Here is a 24,905-nt window from a genome sequence, read left to right on the forward strand (position 1 = left end):
ATGGAGAGCACTTTTGGTAGATCTGGTTGGTTTGAAAAGACATAACATGAGAACATTTACTGAGCTGAAGACTCAAGATTGAAAAGACTCAGTACTAAAAGATAGGGCTGTGAAAACAAACACACACATGGACTTACACTAGTAAAACTGCTTTATTTCAAGGATAAAAACAAAACTCTAAAAACACCAAGGTAGGAAATAAAAGTTATCTATAGGAGAAAAGAACTCAGACTGACTGTTGAATTTCTTAGACACAGTAAACATTAGAAGTTAAGAGTTTTGAAGAAAATGAACTGTGACTGAAGTTGTGACCCAAATTATCCTTTGTGTGAGGGCAAAAGAAAAACAATTTTAAACAAGCAAGGATTTAGAAAGTATATTCCCAACTTAGCTTTTCTGGGAAAAAACAAACAAACAAAACAAAACTATTTAAGGACATACTCCAGCCAAGCCAAATTATAGTAACATAAAGATTTGAAGAAAGTGTTTCCTCTATGCTATTTAGGGGAAACAGTGGTGAACACTTATATCTAAGTGAATTCAAATAATTATTAATAATGTGATGGTGAAGATAACTGCAATTGTTAAAACAAGATTCTGAAAATTAAAAACAAGTGAATCCGTTACTACTGGAACAGAGATTTTGCAGAGAACTTAGATTTCAACTGAAATAGTGTATGTCTCTGTTTCTAAAATCATTACCTGCTACATCACCAGGGTTTTCATAGGACCTTGACTTCTTACCATTTTTTCTGCCTTCTCTTTCCTTTTGTCTTCCTGTCTCTGTTCCTCAACCCCCCCATTCCTGGGTACCCCAAGAACCCCAAGTTCTTGCCTCTCTTACGCACACCTATGAGATTTTCTCTAATCCTCCTCCCACTCAAACTCCAGGCTTGGCTTTACAGATCCCAAACCCACCAAGGTCCTCAGCTAAAGAAAAGGACCTTTTGAGAATTTTACCTTAACAAGAGCCACCCTTTCTGGAAGGAAGTTGTGGTTTTAAATAATAACTCTCCTTTTGTTTTGTATAGACGAAGTCATCTGTCAAAGACTGACAGTGTCACTGGTTCCACGGTTTTTGTCAGTATCCCTTTGTGTTTGTAATTTTGTTTCATACACTTGATGCTCTATCATTTGATGTTTAAAGAAAGTCATAACTGATGTTCACCTTCTTTTCATTATGTTTGATGTCTTTTATCCAGAATTATAGTTTGACATAAATTTACCTTTACTGTTTTCTTTACATTTGCCTGTGCAAAAGTGGTTGTGCTTTTAGTTTTATACATTCTGGATCATTTTTAAAATTAATTAATTTTTTATTTTTTATGTTTTTGGCTGTGTTGGGTTTTTGCTGCTGCGCGAGGGCTTTCTCTAGGTGCGGCAAGCGGGGCTACTCTTCGTTGCGGTGCACGGGCTTCTCATTGCGGTGGCTTCTCTTGTTGTGGAGCACGGGCTCTAGGTGTGCAGGCTTCAGTAGTTGCAGCACAGGGCCTCAGTAGTTGTGGCACTCGGGCCCTAGAGTGCGTGGGCTTCAGTAGTTGTGGCACGTGGGCTCAGTAGTTGTGGCTTGTGGGCTCTAGAGCGCAACCTCAGTAGTTGTGGCGCATGGGCTTAGTTGCTCCACGGCATGTGGGATCTTCCCAGACCAGGGATCGAACCTGTGTCCCCTGCATTGGCAGCTGGATTCTTAACCACTGTGCCACCAGGGAAGTCCCCATTCTGGATCATTTTAAATGTGTCTTTTACTAATGGCGTATAATTGGAGGATATTTTTTTTTACTTGACTCCAACCTGAGAGTGGTTATTTTACCATATGTGCTCAACCCACTCATTATTTGGTATTACTGTGTCATTATATGCTTCTTTGTGGCTAATTCTCCCTCTCCCATTTTCTCCATTCTTTGATATTTTGTTCAAGTATTCTTAGTTATCTTTGACTAATGCTTTGGATGGAAATTTTTCTTTCTTTTTAACATTGGGGTTACCACTAAATAAAAAAATTGAATTTGTATTTTTCCAAGTTAAAAGTAAAATAGTATCTTTTGACACTGCCTACTTAAGATTAGAAATTTAGCATGCTTTTACGTCTTCTCTCCCTCGTTTCCCAGTTTGGGTTGGAATAACCTGGAATTTAAGATTATTAAAATTATTAAGCATTTCATCTTTTCAGTTTTGAGTTACATGGACATTCACAATGAGATTCATTATCAGATTAACCACAATTATTTACACGTTCATTCAAGTTTAAAGGTTTTATTGCTCAAACCATTTCCTTAATAGTTTCCCATTTATTTTAATTGCTTGGGCAGCAAGAATACTATGGTAGAGGTATGTCATGGATTCTGGTTTCCCAGTGCTTTAGAAATGCCCCTCATAGATTTCGAGAATTCATGTCTTATGCATCCTGCTTCCTCAATGGAGAAAACAAACAACCGAGCGTTCCCAGACTCTACAGGCAGGTGACAGAGCTTCTGCCAATCATGTCCACCCAAGCAAGACTTCAATCCAGAATTAAGCAGTGTGAGGAAGCAAGTGCTGCACAGAATCTTAATTTATGGGGAGGGTGGTGTCAGAGGGTTCCAGAGGTTAGGGGCAACAACTTGTTCTTTTTGAAGCAGTCTCACAGTATGGTTTGGGTATTATTTCCACCGTGGTTTCCAAGTCTGATTTTCTGGCCCTCATACAGCTCCTGTGAGCTACCTAAGATTCCTTAAATGAATGTCTTGTCTTTCAGAGAAGGTCTTGTTGTTAATAACTATAATAAGAATCCCAAATGATACAAGTATTCCAGATAAATTAAATGCTAGTTTGGCTGGTTTCAGAATTCTTAGGTAGTATTTCCATTTGCTTCCAAATGCTGTATATATTGTTCCATTGCTTTATTTTCCTTTTTTGGCATTTGGTATTGCAGGAAGAAATCTGATGCCAACCTATTTTTTTTTTTTTTGGTAGGCAGCCTATTCCTCTCTCCCCACAGATGATTTTAGAAAGCTTTCTCTATATTAAAAAATCAAAAAACCTCACGAAGATGTGTCTAAAGAGTCTTCTGTTAGTTTCAAGTTACTTCAGGAACAAAGTGGGTTTAGAAGTTCATAAATGCCCCAAACACAAGGAAAAGTAGAACTAGGCCCCAGAATCGGCAGGGACTGAGGTAACGCCAGGAGCTAGTGACTCTTGTCTGTCTCTCACTTGCTCTCTATGCCTCCCTCCCATATCTGTTCCTTCTCTCTCTAGTGACTGACTTTCTCTTACTTTTAGCTTCATGATGCCAATCATAGTGGCCTCAGCCTTAACTCTACACGATCTTTTAGTTCCAGCACTCAATCACCAACCAGAAATTTCCTTTGACTCTTATTTAAAATTGGCCCAGTCTTTTTTTTTTTTTGACAAGCCTCACAAGTCTTTGGTCACTGGTCAGTTAATGATGAGTCTCCCCTGGGTCAGGCATCTGCCTCTGGTGCAAACAGCCATGGTTGGGGGGAAAGACTGGGTACGGGGTTCAGTGACCAACAGTGAGACTAAGTGTCTGGGTTCCAAAAGGTGGTGTAGCTGGGGCAGGTAATGTGTGCAACATTCTCAATAGTTCATTTTTCACTACTGTTGCTTTATAGTCAGTGGTCACCTCCACTAGCATAAAGTTGAGTATTTTTAATTAAAAAAAGGAACAGTCTCATAACTTCAAGAAAATAAGCAAATAGTCACAGATTTTGAGAGTTATCCTGAATATCAGAAGTGTATTTAGCACCAAGAACAACATTATACACACAAAAAAACATACAGGTTGAAAGAAGCATCAATGGTCTAACAAAAACCAGAATATAGTTTTATAGACCAAAGAACAGAGGAGAATGGCAGGAAAATGACCTGGTGTTTATAGGAGTCAAAGTCCATAGGTTTCAACACTACAAAGTAATATTTAAAAGTAGGCATAATATGAAGGAATTAGAAATTAAAAAAAAATAATTTATACACTCTATTTCAACCATCAAGACTCTTGAAAAATTATTTTTGTTTGGTGTGAACAATCTGATTACTGAAATACTCTTCAGCTCTTGGCAATTTTCTTTTTGCATTTGTGGCACTCTGCTCTTTTGCTATCTTAGATACAAGGAACCCCCTGTGATAACATGAATGCAGATATAGTGCAACTGGCTCCCTTCTCCAGCAAGACTCATCCCTTCAGTTAATTAACCTTGTGGTAACTAGTTTATGGAAAATAAGTTTTTTGACTGTACTTAGAGTGCAATTTGATTCTTTTGGGCTTATCTTTTATTTCATTATTTCCCTCTCATTAACTTTCCTGTTAGTGCAGGGTAACTTGTAAAGCTTATTCTCAAATACCAATTTGCCATAGTTAATTGGTTGTTTGTATACTAACAAAACGGGTGCATTTTTCTTTCATCTGAAGTCAATCTGCCTTCACTTCAAAGTTCTCTTTCCCCTTTTCTTGGTGTGTGTTTGTCTCTTTCGATCTTATTGCAAATCCAAATTAGATATTTGCTGAAACTTTTGCCTTTTTGATAACCGTTCCAAAGGGAACATTAGTCAATCCCTCAGACACAGTCATTGTCTTCAGAATTACCTGCTCGTTCATGTCTGGCAAATTTGTCTACTATTGGGAGCTGCGATGGGCTGTATCAGATTGTATGGCTCAATATTCAAATCTTTCCTGCCTAAAGGAGAGGGAAGTTTGGTATACTTTCTCGTATGTCGAGTCCAGTGGTTGAGAAGAGCAGCTGGAACTGAAGGCAGTCACTCAAGGAGCTTCGCTGTGGTGACACAGGGCAGTGGCTCTCAGAGTGTGGTTCCCAGACCAGCAGCATCAGCATCATCTGAGAACTTGTCAGAACTGCACATTCTTGGGCCTCACTCAGAATCACAAAGTGTGGGCGTGTGTCTTAACATTTTTGGTGATTCAAATGCACTCTAGTTTTTTCTTTTTTTTAAACCACAAAGGACATATATTAAGCATGTTTTCATATTACAACATTGCAGAATAAATGTATGAATTTAAAAAATACACACAAACATACAATAAACAAATGTGGCTTGGATTTGCACTAAGATCAAATGCACTCTAGTTTGAAAACCACTCACTGCCTTAGGAGTGCTGTTTGCTGCAGTCCAAAGATAACAGGGCACTTCCCTACTTCTCTTAACAGGCGTTGCAACTCCATGCTGGGCTCAGTACGCCGTTTGTAACAAGCATAAACTGAGAATATTTGGCCTGCTATCACTTATGGCAGCACTCTGTGAAGTTCTAAAAGTAGAATTGAGATTTGCTCCTTTACTAATTCAGAGCCATTCTCTCTAACTAGAGGGTCTCATACAGCAACTTTTTCCTCAATGGGCAATGCAGACTGATTGCACCTTCTCCCAGTAGGCGTTGTCTACCGGAATTCCTGAATTTTCTGGCATATGGAAGGCACCCTTTTTTCATTTTCAGCATTGATGTTTTTCTCCTTCCTTGAGAAAGGCAATTTTATTCTAATTGACTTATATCCCATCTCTTTCCATAAAAGTATTTGAAGTGGTTTATAAAAATTGGCACGAGTAACTCAAAAAAATAGAAAATCAGGACTAAAGGAAAAGGAAATATGACCTATATCCACGTGTCCCTGTTGGATAAGGCAGCCTTTGAGAAAAACAGAATAATTTAGTATTATTACTTAAAAACTATTTCATTCAGATAAAATTTGACAAAAATTTAAATGTAGATATACTCCAAAGGTCAGTAAATTGAGGTGTTTGCAAAGTGGTGCAGTAGAAAGAGTATGGGCTTTGGAGTCCAATGCCTTATTTCAAATCACAGCATTTATTTACTGGCATGTTAGTAAATGACTTTAAAAAAAAGTCATTACCTGTAAATGATAAACACAGGTAAGGGTAGATAATTAACTACATGATGTGATTTCAAAGACACCAGGTAGATGTGCTTACTCCTCACCCCTTTTCCCAGCATCCTGCTATATCCAAATACCTTTTCCCTTCCCCCCAACGCAGAGTGCATGAATTTTATTATTAAAAATAAATTTTCATTTATTCAACAAATATGTGAGCATTTATCATCATCCTTACCCTCTGATCATTTAGAACAAATTCTGGGAAGATATATTAAGTTAGCTTTTTAAATACTTCTATCAGTTTATCCTCCTTCCTGAAGGATTCTCTCCCTGCTGTGTGAGGAAGGGGGAGCTTGAACACATACTCCGCAAACCTATCAAAAACAAAGTTTCCCTTAACAGACAGGGGTTTCTAAATAGTCTTTTGAATATCTTAATAGTGTTAAATCTACCTTTGAAGTTCAACATGATTTGCATTTTCTGAGCATGGCAAAGTGCTGATTTATACTTGGTGCTAATCACACAGTAACTTTTTTTTTCAGGAAAGGTTAAGTGCCAATGCATGGAATGGTTAAATGCCAACAGTCAGCTTCAATTGTTTTTATTACAGTAAGAGGAATTTTACTCTTAATGCATAGAATTTGAAGAAAAAAATTATATAAGCTTTTAAAAGAGGCCCTTTTGATAATTATTAATACAAATGTGAAATAAGACCCTTAAACAAATACCGATTTCAGTAAGTTTATACATACAGCAATAATTTATTCTGAAATGTTCATTTAGTTTCTGTTGAGACACGATTCATGTCTCATTAATAAAAGAGCAGCCATCTCACCTCAAATACCAGAATATACAACAAGTTACAGCATAGCAAAAATTCTACCTACTTTCAGATAAAATCTAGTTCAGGTAAAATAGTTTCATTCAATGTTTTACAGTTACACAGATTTTGTTTTGTTTGTTTTGAGCACAAAATAGTGTAAGTTGTTACACTATAGCTATCTATATGAACATCATGTGACCACAGAATTGTTAATCATTACTTCTGAAATTGAACCATCAGTTTCATTCATGCAGTAAAGCAAAGCAGGCTGGGTAAACTTGTTCGTCGGGAACCATATTACTGTGAATTTCACAGCCACATGATTATGATGTCAGATGGACTCACAAGGACTAAAACAGAATGGTTTTTGCATAAATACCAATTTCTCCCTGATGTAAGTTTAGTCAGTTTATAATCTAGAAATGATTGATAACAGCAATATATCATATCTTCTATCTGTAGTGTTATTTTAAGACAAGCAATAATTAAAGGATGATGGGATGGGATGCTACTTAAATACATGAAAAACATACTGTACAAATATACTTGGCTTTACCATTTTCTTCCTAACTATCAAGAGTGCCTCCCAAAATATGACCAGTGAAGATGAAGTATACTATCAAATATGGCTTCCAGAACAAAAACCCTCTAACAAGAATCAAACCTATTTACAAAATTTTTCAGTCTTTTAGTTTCATTTGAAACAAAATTTTTTTTGAATTTTATTTTTTATACAGCAGGTTCTTATTAGTTATCTGTTTTATACATATTGGTTGAAACAAAATTTCTACATAGCAGTTGTAATTAACACATAACACATTCTTAGTTTCATCATTCCAGCTCTTTTTAAACAGATGTCACAAGGTAGGACCCAGAATGGCGTTTAGGACTTTGAGTTCCACTGGATTCTGTATTGTCAGTTTTTGAATCTCGTTTCTTTGTGTTGTTATTCACTGGTGTTGGGATCTGAGATGGTCGGGCTGAAGTGCTATCTGCGCTGCTTTTCCTTGGGCTTGGGTTGTAATTAAAAGGACTCACTCTGGCAGCAACAGTCCCACTCGGTGAACTGTGCTTGCTTGAGCTGCTAGAACTAAATGGGGTACGTTCAGCTATAGAACTTTCATTAGTCTCTGATGCAGGGACAGGATTACTTTGTCCCGGTTTTGCCTCAGTTCCTTTTTGGTCTGGGGCATCTACCTGAATAAAGGAGTTCAGGCGGTTTTCCAAACCCATGGTGCGTACAGGAGCACTACCATTGCTCACATTTTGTTTTCCCTGATTATCTTTTGAATCTTTAGTGTTTGGGTTTCCCTTTTCTGAAACAGTGTCAATCACTGGGGGAGTATTTCCTGTTGGAGATCTTCCAGATCTAGGGTTGTTAATGGGACAGTCCTCAATTCTCACCCAAACATCCTCTGTTTTAGAAACAGCAGGTGCCATTTGATAAATCAGAGTCTTTGATTCAGCACCATTTGCAGCACCTGAGGAAGTGGTCTGAGAAGTACTACTGGTGGGAGAAATTTCACTTTCTTTTATTTTTCTCCATGTTCCTTTTGTGGATACTTGGTTTTCTTTAGTTTGTTTGGTTCCTGAAATAGAGTTCACATGTTTTTCATCCTCACTTTTTGCTTTTTCACTAGATTCTGATGAAGCGGAAAGAATTGAGGATGAACTTCCGGTTCTCCTCCAAGTGCTTACTCGGGGAAGGGATGATGAGTGTTTGCTGTGCTCACGTTTCCAGGTTCCTGACCTATTGATGGGAAGTCTGGAAGGACTTTCGGAATGAGAGCGTGCTATATCATGGCGCTTTACTGGTCTTCCATCATTATACTCTATGGTGGGACTGAGATTAGGTGGGAGTTTTCGCCATCCACCAGCCTGAACAGACGAATGTGTAGACAGAGACATATCAGGAAGGGAAGGACTTAAAATTGGAGTCTGTGCCTGGGACCTAGTGGGAGAATCTGGTCTAGAAGATGGAGAAAGAGATTCAAATGAAGCAGATTCCTCCAATTTTCTCCTTAGGGTTGGGCTTGGAGCTTCTTTGATGAAAGTTGACTGGCGTACTAATACAGGTCTCTCTGACCTATCAGATTCACTTCCACTTGATTTAGTTGAAGACATTCTAGAAAGTTCTACCTTTTTATTGGCTCCATTGCTAGTACTCATTTGATTTAGTCCTTTGGAGGCAGATTCACTTCTTGGGATACTACTGACATTCTTGGATAAACCCGTTTGTTTGGTGAGGTTCTGTTGGCTCATCTGTCTGCCAGGAGATGTGTAAGACATTTTCCCAGAACCCGAGGACTTAGTTGAAGCAGTACTAGGGGATGACGTCCTTGGCAGCTGAGATAATTTGTTAGGAGGACTTATTCCATTTCTACCAGGAGAAATTGAGTTTCGCCCTGGAGACTGCATAGGTCTACTTAATGGCTGCTGGGCAGGTCTTGACGGAGTGGAATCTCTAGATCCTGATCTAGAAGGCCCTTTATTTGACCCAGGTGTCTGGGATGCCTGCCTCGTAACGGGGCTTAATTCTGACTTCACTGATGGCTTGGCTCCTCTGGGGGAAGTGGTAGCTGCCTGACCTTCACTAGGGCTTTTGGAGGCTGGAGTCTTAAGGGGTGGGCCTTTTTTAGAAACTGGACTTGTACTTGAAGAGCTATTCCGACCTCCTGGAATGTGAATCATTGTCCTACCTCGAGAGATTGAAGGCATGTTTGTTTGAAGGGGTTGTTTCATTTGGCTTGAAACTTCCGAATTAGATCGAACTTTTCCAGTAATCAAACTTTTATAAACTTTTTTCCCTCCTTTTATTCCTTTATTTTCAGATTCTAACTTCTTAGTTTCCAATGTACTTTTCTCCCCAGGTTTTAGAATTCGTGGGCCTTTATTACTTGCAAAGGGTTTTTCCTCTTGATCAGGTGTAAGATGAAATGGTGATCCCAGAGAGATTCCTGATTTCAGGGAAAGGATGGAATCTGAATCAGACGAAGCTTGTCTAGATAAACATGCGGCAGCAGCAGCTTGATGTAAACTACTTACTATGGAATTTGCACCTTCCTGAATAGCTTTCCAATCGAAATTTTCTGAATCAGGGGATAAACCATGTTCTGAATCTGGTCTCTGTATATCTTTCAAATCGAGTGTCAAATCTTCTGCTAACATGCCACCCATATTTCTGGGACTATGCTTTTCATTATCAGCCTTGAGTCTTGAAGGCTTTTTCTTTTTTGGCATTGCAGAACTTATACATTCCTGCAACAGGTCATCTTCAGAATCAATACTGAGAGAACTGAGAGAACTGTTTCTTGAGAAACAAACAGGGGTATCTTCAACGTGAAATGATTTAGGAGCATAACCTGATGCCTGAGGTTTACTTGGTTCTCCCTGTGAGTCAGGGGGCTCTGTCTCTTTGATAGGTTCATTTTCCTTGTTGTTGTTGTTTTCTTGATCAATGTCACTAAGAGAACTTAGAGAGGAATTTCGGGAAAAGCAAACTGGAGTATTTTCAATAGCAAAATTCTGTAATTTCTCATCTGTTGCTGCCCCTCTGTCTGGTATATCTTTGGAGGACTGGGGAAAAGTGGATTGCTTCTGCAGCACGGGTTTAGGCTGACCTCGATTTATTGGATGTTTTGGAACAGCTTGTGTCTTACTAGCTGATTGTTGGTTTGAGGTTAGTTCTGTGTGGTTGGTAACTTTAGATTCTGATTCCTTATTTTCCTTCCCCTTTCTTAATTCAGCCTTTTCCCTGGAAAGGTCGACATCATCATCATCAAAATCTAGAGAACTCAAAGAATCATTTCGTGAAAAACAGTATGGAGTGCCTTCAATAGGTGTGTAATGATGAGGTGAATCAAAAGTAAAACTTCCTCTGACTCGATCTTCATTATTTGGGACCTTATCATTGAAGTCCTTGGAACTGTTTTTCAAGTTCTGTTTCTTTGAATCTTTGTTGTCTGAGAAATTTCTTTCAGCATTTAAATTATTTTTTGAGTCTGTATTTTTTCTTACACGTGTCCTGTATTCAGTATTTTGTGGTATAGGTTTTACTGGTGAAGTAGGTTTCTTTTTCTTACCATCTAATTGATTTTTGTTAGTTCCAGATGAAGACATAGATGCTTGTTGGACCTGGTCCATTATCTTTTTCACACGGAAAGGCTTGTGACTTTTTCCTTTGGGCATAGCAGAATTAATGCATTCTGCAAGAATATCGCCTTCTTCTGTTTTATTGTCATCCAGTTCAGGTATAGTTACAGATGAGGCTTTCCCTGTTTGAGCCTCATCTGTACTTCTGCCTTCTGTAGGAATGGTGTCTCGTTTTTCAAATTCACCTGACTGTGTTCCTGCTCTAACACCTTCTCCAGCAGCTAACTCATTTGGAGGGGATTCTATTGTTAGATCACTTAGAGATGTAGCTGTGGAAAAGTTTATAGGTGTCCCTTCTACACAATACACCCGAGGCATATCATCTCCTGGTGTAAAACTAACATGCTTTTGTGCTTGTAATCTGTTTTGTGATGGCAGAAGTTTGTACACAGGCAGTTGACTTGGTTTCCTTGCCACAGGTGGAGGTAATTTGGAAGAAGTCTGGGCTGGCTTTTTGGCTTTGCGTGAAGATTTTGTTGGCATGGCAGAAATAATACACTCTTCTAGTATTTCAATATCATCATCATCTGAATCATCTAATAGATCTTTTTCAGAATCAGTGGGTTTTTCTGCCTCTTTTTCCTGGTTTTCATTTGATTCTTCAGGCTGCTCATTTTCTGTTTCATTCCCATTGTCATTTTCCTGAACTGGAGGCATTATTCTTAATTCCACATCTTTCTGAATAAATGGCTCATCGAGGCTCAGAGCACTCAGGCTAGATGAACAAGAAAATCCATCAGGAGTACTTTCTGTGGCAAAATGTAACAAAGTATCAGCATCTGGAAGAACCTGGACCCTCTGTACTGCAGCATTTACAGCAGCTTGCTTAGGGCCACTTTCTCTCTTCTCAGCACTAGGTGCTTTATTTTTAGGTACTTCTTGCTTAGTCTGAGCTGTTTGAGGAGGAGGGGGAGGAGGGGTTTTACTTCTGCTTGGTGGCATGGTTTGTCCAGGGCTATCTGGAAGGTCACTGGGGCTTATAATGCCACTCACCATTCCACTGCAGGGTTCACTCTGAACGGAGCTGGCAATCGAACGACTCTCAAAACTATCAAGTGAACTGACAGAAGTACATCTGCTAAACATGAGAGGAGTCTCCTGAACGTAGTGCTCTGGTGGACTTTTAGGTGTCTGAGCACCACTCTTTGATGGAGATTTGGCCCCTGAAGAAAATTCAACAGCTTTGTGCCTGGTAGATTCTGAAGATAAACCAGAAGCCTGGAGTCTGCTGGATTTGGTTCTAATGTGCTGTGACACTGTTGGAACTTCACTCACAGAATCTTCAGTTGATCTAGTTCCACTGTTTTCTTTTATTTCTGCTATTTGTAGGGTATTAGCAGAATCTGCTTCTTGTGTTGTCTGATCACACCCTATTTCATCTTCAGCTGATGACAAAGATGATAATGAACTACATCTTGAAAAACATATTGGGGTATCTTCTACACAGTAAGTCTGTATTGTTTCTTGGTTGATAGAGGGAACTTTGCAAGAGGAAGAGGTGGCTTTTTGGGTCTGACCGCTTCTGCTCTGTGCTGAACTTGGATGGAGCTGATTCTGCCTCTTGGCATTAGATGAAGGTGTGGATGTATTCTCACTGCTTGAAGAGATGTGTTCAGTTTTAGTGCTTTGTCCAGATGAATTCTTTGAGAATGAAAATGCTGGTTTCTGTGAAGAAGGAATGTCTGTGGTATATTTTAAACTATAATCAATAGGCTGATCCACATGATGTTTTTCTTCATTATATTTTATGCTATAATTGGTTGGTCTCTCTTCTTCCTCATGTTGCTCTTCCTCAGAGTAACGTTCACTATAGTTGGTTGGCTTATCATCTTCATAGTCATCTTCCTGACACAAAGACTGATTTACATTTTGATTAATTCCATGATTAGAACCTACTCGATTTGTTTCTGAACCATTGGCTGCTCTTGACCTATATGGGGAAACGCATTCTTGCTGTCCAAAATGTGGTTGGAACTTGAGGTGTTTATCATCAGTGCTCTCAGGATATACAGGATAAGTTGTGCTTTGACTCCTTGATTGTCTTTGCTCATTTTGTTTTATTTCATCTTCTATTATATGTTTGGGTCTTGCCCATCTTTCATTCTGTGAAGGACTTTGCCTTCCGGAGTTCAACTGTTCATCAGAATATTTAAGACTATAATTTATTGGTGTATCTAGTTCTCCATCATTATCATCCATATGATTTGCACTATGTATTTTATGGGCTAGGTCAGCTGGATACTGACCATAGCTGCAAAATTTACTTTCATCATCTTCAGAATAGGATTCAACTGAAGGTTTCATTTGACCTCTTTTACCATAACCATCACTACTGCTGACACTATTTAAACTATCATTTGAAGATCTCTTGTATTCTACTTTGGCATATGGCACTGGACATGTCCTGTTTGAGTTTTCTGACTTGGGGAAGTTGTAAGAGTTTGCATGTGTGTGGGCGGTAGAGCTTCTTCTTAGTGCATTCCTCTCATCTGTCCCACAGTGTAGTTCTGGGGTAGACCCAGAACTTCTGTCTTCCTGGGAGGTATGAATGGTTGATACTTCTTCCATGACTTTGGCAATCTGGGCTGCAGTGGTAGAAATCTGCAAACCTCGCTTCGAAGAGGTTCCTGGATTTTCTGTTGCTGGGTGGTAGTTGACTAGACTAATACCTCGTTCTCTCTCCAAACTTCTATCTTTCTCAGAACGAGAACTATCTAAACTTCCCCTTGATGAAGAGGAGCTGGGCAACACTGTAGTATTTAAATATGGTGACAGGACAGTCATGTTTCCAGTATTAAAATTGTCTGACCTATTATCATCATGTCGATTGGTGTCAAAAACATAGTCACCATAGAGATTTTGCTTGTGTCTCTGCTTACTACGATGAGATGCCTTGGGACTTAAATTGTCAATATTGTCAAAAGTTTCTGATAAATGCTGAGCATCTAATTCTGCTTCTAGGGCTTTTTGTTTCCTGACATGAAGAGAAGGCAAGCTTGAACCAGGAGACATGATATTGGCATCCTTATACTTTGCAGGTCTATTTGCCATGAGATTCCTTAAAGCTGCAGCACTTCCCATAGCAATCATCTTGTGCTTTGAATGAATGAGGTTCTTGAGCATGCTGACTGCTCCCATGTCCCATAATGCTTCCTGATCTTTAGGATTTCTTGCTGAGAGATTCCACAAGGTTCCGCATGCATTACTGACTATTGTCAAACTGTGAGATTTCAAGTGTTGTAATAAGGTTTGTAAGCAATTATTCTCTCTTAGGATTTGCCTGAAATAAAAATATCACAAAAGTAAGGTAAAAATCTGTTCATAGTAACAACAAATAAAAGGACAGAAAACAAATTTAAATCTAAGGATAACTACTAAAGCTTATTAACAACAGGCATAATAAAATTACACCAAATTATACTATAAATTTCAAGCATTACCCATCTCCTTTTGTTCTATCTTAGTTCATTTAATGTTTATTGTTTTAAAGTACTCATCTGTCAGACTAAAAGAAGTAAAAGCATTAAGTTTAATCAATTCTGCATTTCCTATTCTGACCCAATAGCTTTAAACATTTTTTCTTGAGCAGATGTATTTACTTTATTTACATAGTGACAGAGTTTCTCAGTTTGAGGAGTACAGATGTATTATGAAATCTTAAGCTGAACAGGGGCTGTGGTAATTTAATCTCTGGATGGGCACCACAATGTCGACACACTGAGACATCTCAGAAGAGGTAGACAGAAGAAACTGATTGACAATAGATCTTTACAAAGTCAGGGAGCACACTGTAAGCTCCTAGGTCAGCAGAATGACTTTTAGATAATCTTTCTGCCTCTGGTTTGATTATGTAATACTGCCATTCCCCCTTACATGTGTTCTCGGGCAAACTGTGTGTAGTCGTTATTTCTAAAAATAAAGTGAAAGAAAAGTTTTCAAAACATTAACTATAAAAACAAGAGTTAAACTCTATGACATACATCACAGCAAGATTCTTTTTGACCCAGCTCCCAGAGAAATGGAAATAAGAACACAAATAAACAAATGGGACCTAATGAAACTTAAAAGCTTTTGCACAGCAAAGGAAACCATAAACAAGACCAAAAGACAACCCTTAGAATGGGAGAAAATATTTGCAAATGAAGCAACTGACAAAGGATTAATCTCCAAGATTTACAAGCAGCTCATGCAGCTCAATAACAAAAAAACGAACAACCCAATCCAAAAATGGGCAGAAGACCTAAATAGACATTTCTCCAAAGAAGATATACAGATGGCCTACAGACACATGAAAGAATGCTCAACATCATTAATCATTAGAGAAATGCAAATCAAAACTACAATGAGATATCATCTCACACCGGTCAGAATGGCCATCATCAAAAAATCTAGAAACAATAAATGCTGGAGAGGGTGTGGAGGAAAGGGAACACTCTTGCACTGTTGGTGGGAATGTAAATTGATACAGCCACTATGGAGAACAGTATGGAGGTTCCTTAAAAAACTACAAATAGAACTACCATATGACCCAGCAATCCCACTACTGGGCATATACCCTGAGAAAACCATAGGTCAAAAAGTGTCATGTACCACAATGTTCATTGCAGCTCTATTTACAATAGCCAGGACCTGGAAGCAACCTAAATGTCCATCGACAGATGAATGGATAAAGAAGATGTGGCACATATATACAATGGAATATTACTCAGCCATAAAAAGAAATGAAATGGAGGTATTTGTAATGAGGTGGATGGAGTTAGAGTCTGTCATACAGAGTGAAGTAAGTCAGAAAGAGAAAAACAAATACAGTATGCTAACACATATATACGGAATCTAAGGAAAAAAAAAAAAAAAAAAAAAAAGGCCATGAAGAACCTAGTGGCAAGACGGGAATAAAGACACAGACCTACTAGAGAATGGACTTGAGGATATGGGGAGGGGGTGGGGTGAGATGTGACAGGGTAAGAGAGTGTCATGGACATATATACACTACCAAATGTAAAATAGATAGCTAGTGGGAAGCAGCCGCATAGCACAGGGAGATCAGCTCGGTGCTTTGTGACCACCTAGAGGGGTGGGATGGGGAGGGTGGGAGGGAGGGAGATGCAAGAGGGAAGAGAAATGGGAACATATTGTATATGTATAACTGATTCACTTTGTTATAAAGCAGAAGCTAACACACTATTGTAAGGCAATTATACTTCAATAAAAATGTTTAAAAACAAACAAACAAACAAAAAACAAGAGTTAAGAGTCAGCATAATGAATGTTAGGATCTGAAAGAGCTATGGCTTGTTTAAGGCATGGTAAAATGAAGCTTAATGACAGCACAGTCGGCGCTGGTGGGCTTTAAAACTGATAGGCAAGGGTGCAGTAAGCTTTACCATGGCGGCTCTCTAGCAGTCCAGTAGACACCTGAGTGCTTACTGAGTCTAAGAGGTCTTCTATGAACAGAAGAAAGGGCTATAAGGCTTGTAGCTGGTGCATCAAAAACTTAAAGAAAGGATGTTTACATTCTTTTCAAAGCCATTTTACTAAAAGTACCTCATAGTCTTTTTGAAAATGAGAGAGGAACAATACAGGATAAAATAAATAAATATGCTGTGAAAGATACCCATATTTTTTGTTGAGATAATACAGAGCTCAAGTTCTGAAAATATGTGCCTTGTGTCTGAGGTGCTCTCTTAGGTTTCACAGCTCTAACAGATTGGATGAATGGCGGTTGGCTGAAAAATATTATGATTATTGATGTTATGGCACCACCAGAAAAATGTGAACCATTGTACTCTCCGGATCATAACCACAAGGTTTTGTTTTTTATAAACCTCATACTCGTTTAAGCCATGTTAACATATAGGAAAGGATTTTCTTCTCTGTAATATTTATGACTTTCATTTTTTCTTCTACACATGGGTTATACCTCTCAAGTATCATTTATTTCTAGACATCTTTATGATACTATGAACTTTTATTAGAATAAATATGTTAATGAATAAGTCAGGAATTAATAGTTATATTTTCATTGTCATAAATGTAATTTGGCTTAGAACTTGCATAATTACACAAAACACTGCATACAGCTGAGTCTTTCTGAGAGTATGAATCTTACAATTTCATTTAAAAGTAATATAAAACCCTGTATTTACCTGTGGTCCTCATTCGTAGCTATCAAGCTGGACACATTCCGTAATATCCCACCTCCACTTTCAATAATAGCTAAAGTATTTGTCTGGCTCCGGTAAGTGAGAGTGCCAACCAAAAATGCAAGCGCACCATCTACGGCACATATATCAGCTTTATTCTCAGTGCAGTGTGCTGACAAATTCCATAAGGCACTCAATACGCTTTTGAGGGTTGATTCCTATCAAGAAACAGAATATGCGTCATCTAATTAGAGTTGGAATTTCCTTCTTATAACGTCTATGTTTACTTCTATTGAGGAAGCTTTTTTTTTTTTTTTTCCTCTTTAAATCTTCCCTGCTGCCCATCCTTCACTGGTAAAGTATTAGGAACTCCTCATTTAGAAAAACTTTCATAAAATACCAAATCGAACTTAAGACAGTGATATCCCCATGAAACAAGCGAAACGCAATATTAAAATAATGACCTTTATGAACTTTATTCTAAGTGTTTAGATGGTGCACACATATCTCACAAGAGCTTATATTACAATATGAAACAGAACTGATGTGCATTCTGAAAAGATAGCATTTTCAGGACAACAGAAGCTAGAAAAAACCCTCTACATGCTGATATGGAAAGATATCTAGATGTATCATTAAATGAAAAGAGCAAGCTGCAGAAGAGTATCTGCAATATTGTTTGTATAAAAACACACATACATATATTTATGTGTGGTTGATTCAAAAGTAACAATGTAACTTATTAAAAAGAAAGCATACTAGGAAAACTCCAATTTCTTAAAATCCCCAAAGAAACAAAGTAATTGAAAAACCAGAACTCCCTGGTATACAGTATCACAGTAAACTGACAAATTATAAATGTCACAGAAAATACTCTGAGTATACAGTTAAGGATATTTGGTCAAAACTTGCCATGATCCTGATGTCAGTCTTTCTTCTTACTACAAATCAATCAGGGAACAAACAAACATTCATTAGAGATCTACTCTGTGCCTATCACAATTAGAGGCACTCCAGAAAACATAGCAACTGATACTTGCTTTGAAGGTGCTAACTGTTTACTCTGGGGAAAAAAGAATGCAAAACCATACTTGAAACCAAGGGCTCTAATGGAAAGATTATTGCCATCTGAATTTAATTAAATAAGTAAAATATTTCATGGAGGAGAGCAGCTCTGCAGAAGAAAAGACCCGTACATTCAGAGAGAAGGCAGGGGAAGTAGAAGGAGGAAAGGCATGGAAGTGGAAATAAGCAAGGGAGGACTAAAGAACAGAAAGAAGACACAGAGGAAGTCAAAGTCCATGCTGGGGCATTGTGGGAAGTAAGGTCAGAGAGGTAAAAGAAGGCCCTGAATGTCATGGCAAACATTTTGGGCCTAACCCAATAAGGAACTAGCCATTGTATTCTCTTCATCAAGGTAGTAAATAAATAAAACAGTGTAGGAGCATGTTTAGATACTACTTATCAGGAAGCAGGGAAGAAGTGCTTTCACCACTGAAGATGTGAAAAGGCTAAGAGCTCAATTTTAATTATATTGTGAATGAGGTAAAGGTGGGACATTCAAAGTATCCTGAGAACAGAAAAAAATGGCAAGAGTTTAGAGGAGTGAGCTAAACTTACAACTGACCTAGAGGTGAGAGTTGAAGGTAGGAAAATAGAATTTGCTCTCTTCAAGACTACATGTAGAGGGCCAAAGGTCTTGTTTCAAAGAAGCTTTATAGTTAAAGGAGACAAGGAGAAATGATTAGATGTTGGAAGTACACGTGGTAAAAACAAAGGGAAGAGATTCAGTAAGGAATGTGATCAAAAAGTATCAAATATAGGTGTAGGTAGAAAAGAAATACCCTAGTTAATCTATAAGTCTAGATTTTGTTAGAAGCAATATTAGAAAGGACTGAAGAAGGTATGGCCAGTTAAGAAATGAAGCAAGTGACTATGTGTTCAGGGTTTTGGTTCTTATAGGAAAAAGAGAAACACTGCAGAAGTTAGAAGAAGCAACAGAGGATTTTTGTTTTCATTTTCAAAATATTGGGCTTCTTACAGATAGCTGAAACATAAAAGAGCCTACTTCTCTACACCCAGTAGAGAAGATACAGAAGACAAGAGCAAGGGACTAACAGCTTTGCGTAAATAGCCACGCTTAGGGCACAGAGTGCAGGTGAAGGAAAGATTCTGCTGTGTAGAAGAGTAAGAGCCAGCGAATGATGGTAAAATGATGCAGTACGTGGGGAACATGGAAGGTAGTTTTGGTTCTTGTGGTCATTAGTAGTAAATGAAGTTGACAAGGAAGAGATGACAAATTAAAAAAAGAGAAAAGAACGTTCATAATGACGGTTGCACTGAATGTAGAAAAAGAGGGAAAAAATAAATTCTAATACTGCTAACCAGAGCAGGCCCAAACCAGAATTGGATATTATAAATTACTGATGGGCTACTTTTTCCAAGATTGGGCTTGCATTAAAAATTTATAGATGAATTTAGGGAGAAATGATCTTTAAACTACTACTCTTCCTTTACAAGAACAGGCTATGTCTTTCCATTTACTATGGTCTTCTCTTATGCTTCTCAGTAGGATGTGTCTTTTAATCTAACTTTCTTGGTTTGTAGCAATTAGTTTGTATGTAGATCTTTGAGGTCCTTGAGCGACAATAAAATAATGAGCTATTCAGCAGCAATACAAGTTCCCATAATACCTACAAATACATTAAATCTTTCTGAAAACACACAAGCTTGATGAGAAAGGAGTCTTAAAGTGTACATGGCGCTAATTTTTTTGGTATAATTTTATTAAGGTATAATTAGAGAACAATAAACTGCACATATTTCAAGTGTGCAATTTGATCATTTTTGATGTGTGTGTATACCAAGATAACATTTATATCACCCCCTCCATTTTCCTCATGCCGCCCATAATCCAACCCCAACCCCAGGCAACGGCTATTCTGATTCCTGTCATTGCAGATTATTGAATGTATCAATAGGTCATTCTTTTTTTTTTTTTTTAATAGTCAAACTGTATTCCACAATTTGTTTACCCATTTACCTATTGATGGACATTTGTGTTATTTTTAGTTTTTGGCTATCACAAATAATCTCTCTGTGAATATTTGTAAGTCTTTGTGTGAATTTAAGTTTTTGTTTCTCCTGGGTGGCCAGGTTGTATGGTAGGTAAATGTTTAATTTTAAAACACTGCCAAATGTTCTCTAAAGTTGGATAGGCATACCTCAGAGATATTGCGGATTTGGTTCCAGACCATTACAATAAAGCCAATATCGCAATAAAGCCAAGTCACATCGTGGTTTTTTTTGGTGTGCATATAAAAGTTATGTTTACACTATACTGTAGTGCATATAAAAGTTATGCTTACACTACACTGTAGTCTATTAAGTGTCCAATAGCATTATGTATAAAAAAAATGTACATACCTTAACTGAAAAATAATGCTGTTGGAAAAATGGCACCGATAGACTTGCTTCATGCAGGGTTGCCACAAACCTTCAATTTATAAAAAATGTAATATCTGCAAAGTGCAATAAAGCGAGGTATGCCTGTATGCCATGTAACATTCCCGCCAGCAGTGTGTGAGAATTCCAGCTGCTTAACATCCTTGACAACAGTTGGCCAATCTTTTAAATTCTAACCAATATAATATCTGTAATGGTATCTCGTTGTAATTTGTATTTTCCGGATGACTAACAATGTTGAGTATCTTTTCAAGTGCTTATTGGCTATTCACGTATCTTCTTTTCTGCAGTGTGAGTACAAGTGTTCTGCTGATTCGGTAGTGTTTTAAAGGTATCTTTATGCAGACCCTAAGTATATTTGAGTATTACCTTTTTTTCCTAGTTTTGAGATATAGTTGACACGTAACACTGTTTAAAGTATAAAGCATAATGATTTGACTTATAAACATCATGAAATAATTACCACAATAAGTTTAGTGAACATCTATCATCTCATACATACACAAAATTAAAGAAATAGAAAAAAAATTTTTTTCATTGTGATGAGAACTCAGGATTTACTCTCAACAATTTTCATATATAATGATCCAGCAGTGTTAATAAGATTTATCACACTGTATATTACATCCCTAGTACTTATTTATCTTATAACTGGAAGTTTGTGCCTTTTAACCACCTTTGAATATTATCTTTATATCCAGTTATTTAGTTGAATACTTATTTCTAACAATTCTTCAGTTGATTTTCTTGGGTTTTTCAGGTATAAAATAATATAATTTAGAAAAAATACACAAGTAAACAAACAAAATCCGCAGACTCTTCCTTCTCTGAAAAGGAAATTTTGAAGAGAAAAACATGTAGGCTCTGGATCAAGGAGGACTGGTTGGGTGAAAGGAAATTCAGATTAGCTAAAAAGACTTGCTTAGTTCCTCTCAAATTTCAATTAAAAAAAAAATTAGCTTAGTTTCTGAAGTAGATATACTATCTGGAGATTATTTCCTTTTGTAAACAAATTATTATTTGAGGGATTTCTCACCTTTGGGTCTGATTACCTCTTGACAGGGTGACTATCAGAATTTGAGGACTCAGGTAGATTGAGATTTGGGCAGCGAAGAGTTAACACTTAACACCAGTGATTGGCAACTGAGGGTGATTCTGTCCCTTTTCCTTTACAGAGGACATCTGGTAATATGTGGAGATATTCCTGATTGTTATGACTGAGGGGAAGGTGTATTGGCATCTACTGCGCAAAGGCCAGGGATGCTGCTAAACATCCTACAAGGCACAGATCAGTCCTCCAAAACTAAGACTTATCTGGTGCAAGATGTCAACAGTGCTGAGTCTGAAAAACCCTGACTTATATTAGGCTACTTTGTACAATCTTTTCCAGCTTAATACTTTAGGAGTTTGGAGCAGTCTAAGTCTAGGGATAGGTAAGATAGGAGGGTCAGAAATTAGTGAGTCTCAGGGGTGGGAGATGGCAGCAAAAAAGTAACCAAAGATGAAATCCATATTGCAATACTAAATGTTTTCAAAGGTACCTTTTTCACTTCCAAAGCACATTCCATTAATGCTTTCACACTTCCAACTTCACGCAAAGTCTTTTTACTATTTACATCTGCTCTCCAAGACAGATTTCTCAAAACACTTGCAATAACCTGCAAATGAATCAATTTTAGAATAATTTGTTTATAAAATTATTCATACTAGTTGCTTTCTTGTTCGCAATATTAAGAGTAGAAATATATTAATAAATAAATTTCTTCTAAATGCTAATATAGTGCCAAAAGGAATTCCTACAATATAATTATTTTCCTCTATTTTGGTGTTAATGTAGCCACAATTTAAACATGAGATGCTAAACACTGAGCCACAGCTTAAATTAATCTACATCAGGGTATTAACCCACTAACAGCCAAGAAAAACATTTGAAATTCTAAGCAGTACCTGCTGTAAGTCCTCACTTTCAGATTTTAGTTGGGCCACAAGTGCTCTCATGCAGCCTTTCATAGAGCATAGTGTAGCCTGTAAATCAAATATTACAGAGGGTCAATAATAAGGCAACCTGGAGCCATGCTTTATTTTTGACTAGTAAACTTCAAATCCAGTTTCAATCGTCTCATTCAATCCTAACTAATGTTTTACCCATAAAAGAACTAGAACCAGATTACATAAATGAAAGACAAATACCCTCCTAATCCTTTGGTATTTGTTCTTCTCTTGGCAAACCAGAAAAATAAAGTGAATAAATGATAAGAAACAATAAGCAAAGGGTTTTAAAGTCTTTTATTCGGATGGAACCAACACGTGTATAACACTTGCACCAAGATTTCCAGATTTTTGTTATCATTCCCAGGAATAGTGTTTTAAATGTGATTACATAAATCCACTACTGTGTTCCATCTTTGGCCTTTGTTTAGGCATAAGACAACCAAATGAGTAAGGATATGCAGTGAGGTATGAAGTACAGGTTTTTGTTGGTCAGTGTTTAATGAGCAGAGTGACAAAAAGTCAGTGAAAAGTAGTTTGTATGAAAGTAAAATAACTCATACCAGAGATATCATAAGAAATGGATCTTATAAAACATACCTTGTTGGCTACATCTCCGAAAGTCAAGTTTGTCAAAGCCATTCCTGCATATCGTCTTAAGGTAATACTGTAGTGGTCAGTAGTAAGTCCATACATTTCACAGTCCACTTGCAATAATTCTGCAATGGCCTGTAGTCCCCCTAATTTAAAAAGGGCAAGAGGAAAAAGATAATAATCTAAAATAAAACAAATGGGTACCAAGTTTATAAATTATTAGGAAAAAAACCTCAAAGAATGAGAATATATAAATTTAATTTTGTCTTTAGAATTACAAGCTACAGAAAATATTATAAAGGACTCTTGTGTAATATACTTATAAAGTACAAGTGACAACTATTCCATTTTCTGCCAGTTTCTCCACCCTCCAGCCCCTTGCCTTACCGAGTGAAATGAACATTATACTCTATTTACTGCACATACACTGTATCTTGTCATGGATGAAGAAGGCTGTTTTCTAACACTAGGTCTTCCTGAATGTAAGCAGTAAAAGGTAACTTATTTTTATTATTAGGACTTTACAAACACTCTTCATTGTCACACACTGTGGCCTAATTACTTTAATATATTTTTATCTCCCAAATAATTTTTAGTATCCTTAGGAATACTAAAACTTCTAAATGAAACTGTGCATGAAGCAAAGCTTATTTTTTTTTATGAAAAAGAATTACCTATTCAACTTATTACTGAACTCTATAAAATCATTTTTAATTTTTACTTTTTTTAATCCTTACTTTTCTTTGATACTCATGAAGTGTCAAATACCAATACTAGGATTTAGTATTTTCTTTCCCCTTGATTCCCACCAATGGGTATACTTAACAATGCCCACAGTGGTCAGCAGTAGGAAGGCAAGGAGGAAAATGAAGGGAAAGGAAAGGAAAAGACATAAAGGAAGGGGTGGTAAAAAGATAAAACAAAACAAAAAGACAAAAGGTGAAGCAAAATGGTGAGGAAGTGAATAAAAAGAAAAATAAAAATGCATATGGAGGTTATTCAAAATATTATTCATCATCAATATTAATCATCATGGGACTGGAGATATTCTTTTGTCAGAGAAGTGGCTTAGACAGAAAAAGAGAAGATGAATATAAACAGGCAATTCTTGGATACTGTAAGTCTAAACAATCAGGTCATTAATCTGAAAGAGGATCGGTACATTTTTGTAAATGATCTAGAAGTGTCAGTATGTAGATGAATCAGCAAATCTGCAAAATAGACCAAGTTCTATCTTGGGTCAAGAATGCCAGGTCAGGGGATTTAACTCTTGGAACACTGGTGTAAATCTTTATAACTAGCCCAATGACAGATGAGTTTGAATGTAGGTAAGTAAAAATTAATTTGGTTAAGGAAAATCCAAACCATATTTAGGAAGATTTTCCTCCATCCACCCATGATGATGGGAAGATAAACAGCCAACAAAAAAAACAGCCAATGTCTTTATGGAGCTTACAGATTAGAGCAAAGACAGCCACTGAACAACTAATTTAAGTGTACTGGATTGTGTAGAAGCACAGGGCAAGATAACAGGTGAACTTAACCTAGACTGGGAGGATCAAGAAAATGGCTGAGGAAACAATGTTTAACTTGAGACTTAAAGGATGAATGAATATCTAAAAAGGGTGGGGCAGAAACAATAAGGAAGCATTTCAGGCAGATGAAACAGCATGTGCAAGGACTGCTGGGCCTGAAATATACAGCAACAAGAGGAGGGTCACAAGGTGAGGCTACAAAAATGGGTAAAGGCCAGATTATGCAAGACTTTGTGTGCCTCACCAAGGATTTAAGGCAGGGGAAGGAATAATCAGATGTATGTTCTAAACAGATTCCTATGACTGTAGGCTGCAGAATGGATTATGATTGGAAGTGGGGGAACAAGTAAGACAAACTATG

General features: G+C 37.3%; 1 protein-coding gene across 6 annotated transcripts in view; it reads right to left on the minus strand.

Moving 5' to 3' along the window:
• Positions 1 to 6,563: 6,563 nt before the first annotated feature.
• The window catches only part of APC (APC regulator of WNT signaling pathway), a 136,536-nt gene continuing 118,194 nt past the window's right edge, over positions 6,564 to 24,905 (minus strand). For all 6 annotated transcript variants that reach the window (XM_059916885.1, XM_059916884.1, XM_059916882.1 and 3 more), the window contains 5 exons: positions 23,016 to 23,155; positions 22,374 to 22,451; positions 21,968 to 22,084; positions 16,965 to 17,179; positions 6,564 to 14,098 (listed from right to left, as the gene is read on the minus strand). In XM_059916885.1, coding sequence (XP_059772868.1) covers positions 7,513 to 14,098; positions 16,965 to 17,179; positions 21,968 to 22,084; positions 22,374 to 22,451; positions 23,016 to 23,155 — 7,136 coding nt within the window. In that variant the 3' untranslated portion in view covers positions 6,564 to 7,512. The remainder of the gene's footprint in view (positions 14,099 to 16,964; positions 17,180 to 21,967; positions 22,085 to 22,373; positions 22,452 to 23,015; positions 23,156 to 24,905) is intronic.

The sequence above is a fragment of the Balaenoptera ricei genome, chromosome 3, assembly GCF_028023285.1.
Source record: "Balaenoptera ricei isolate mBalRic1 chromosome 3, mBalRic1.hap2, whole genome shotgun sequence".
NCBI lineage: Eukaryota > Metazoa > Chordata > Mammalia > Artiodactyla > Balaenopteridae > Balaenoptera > Balaenoptera ricei.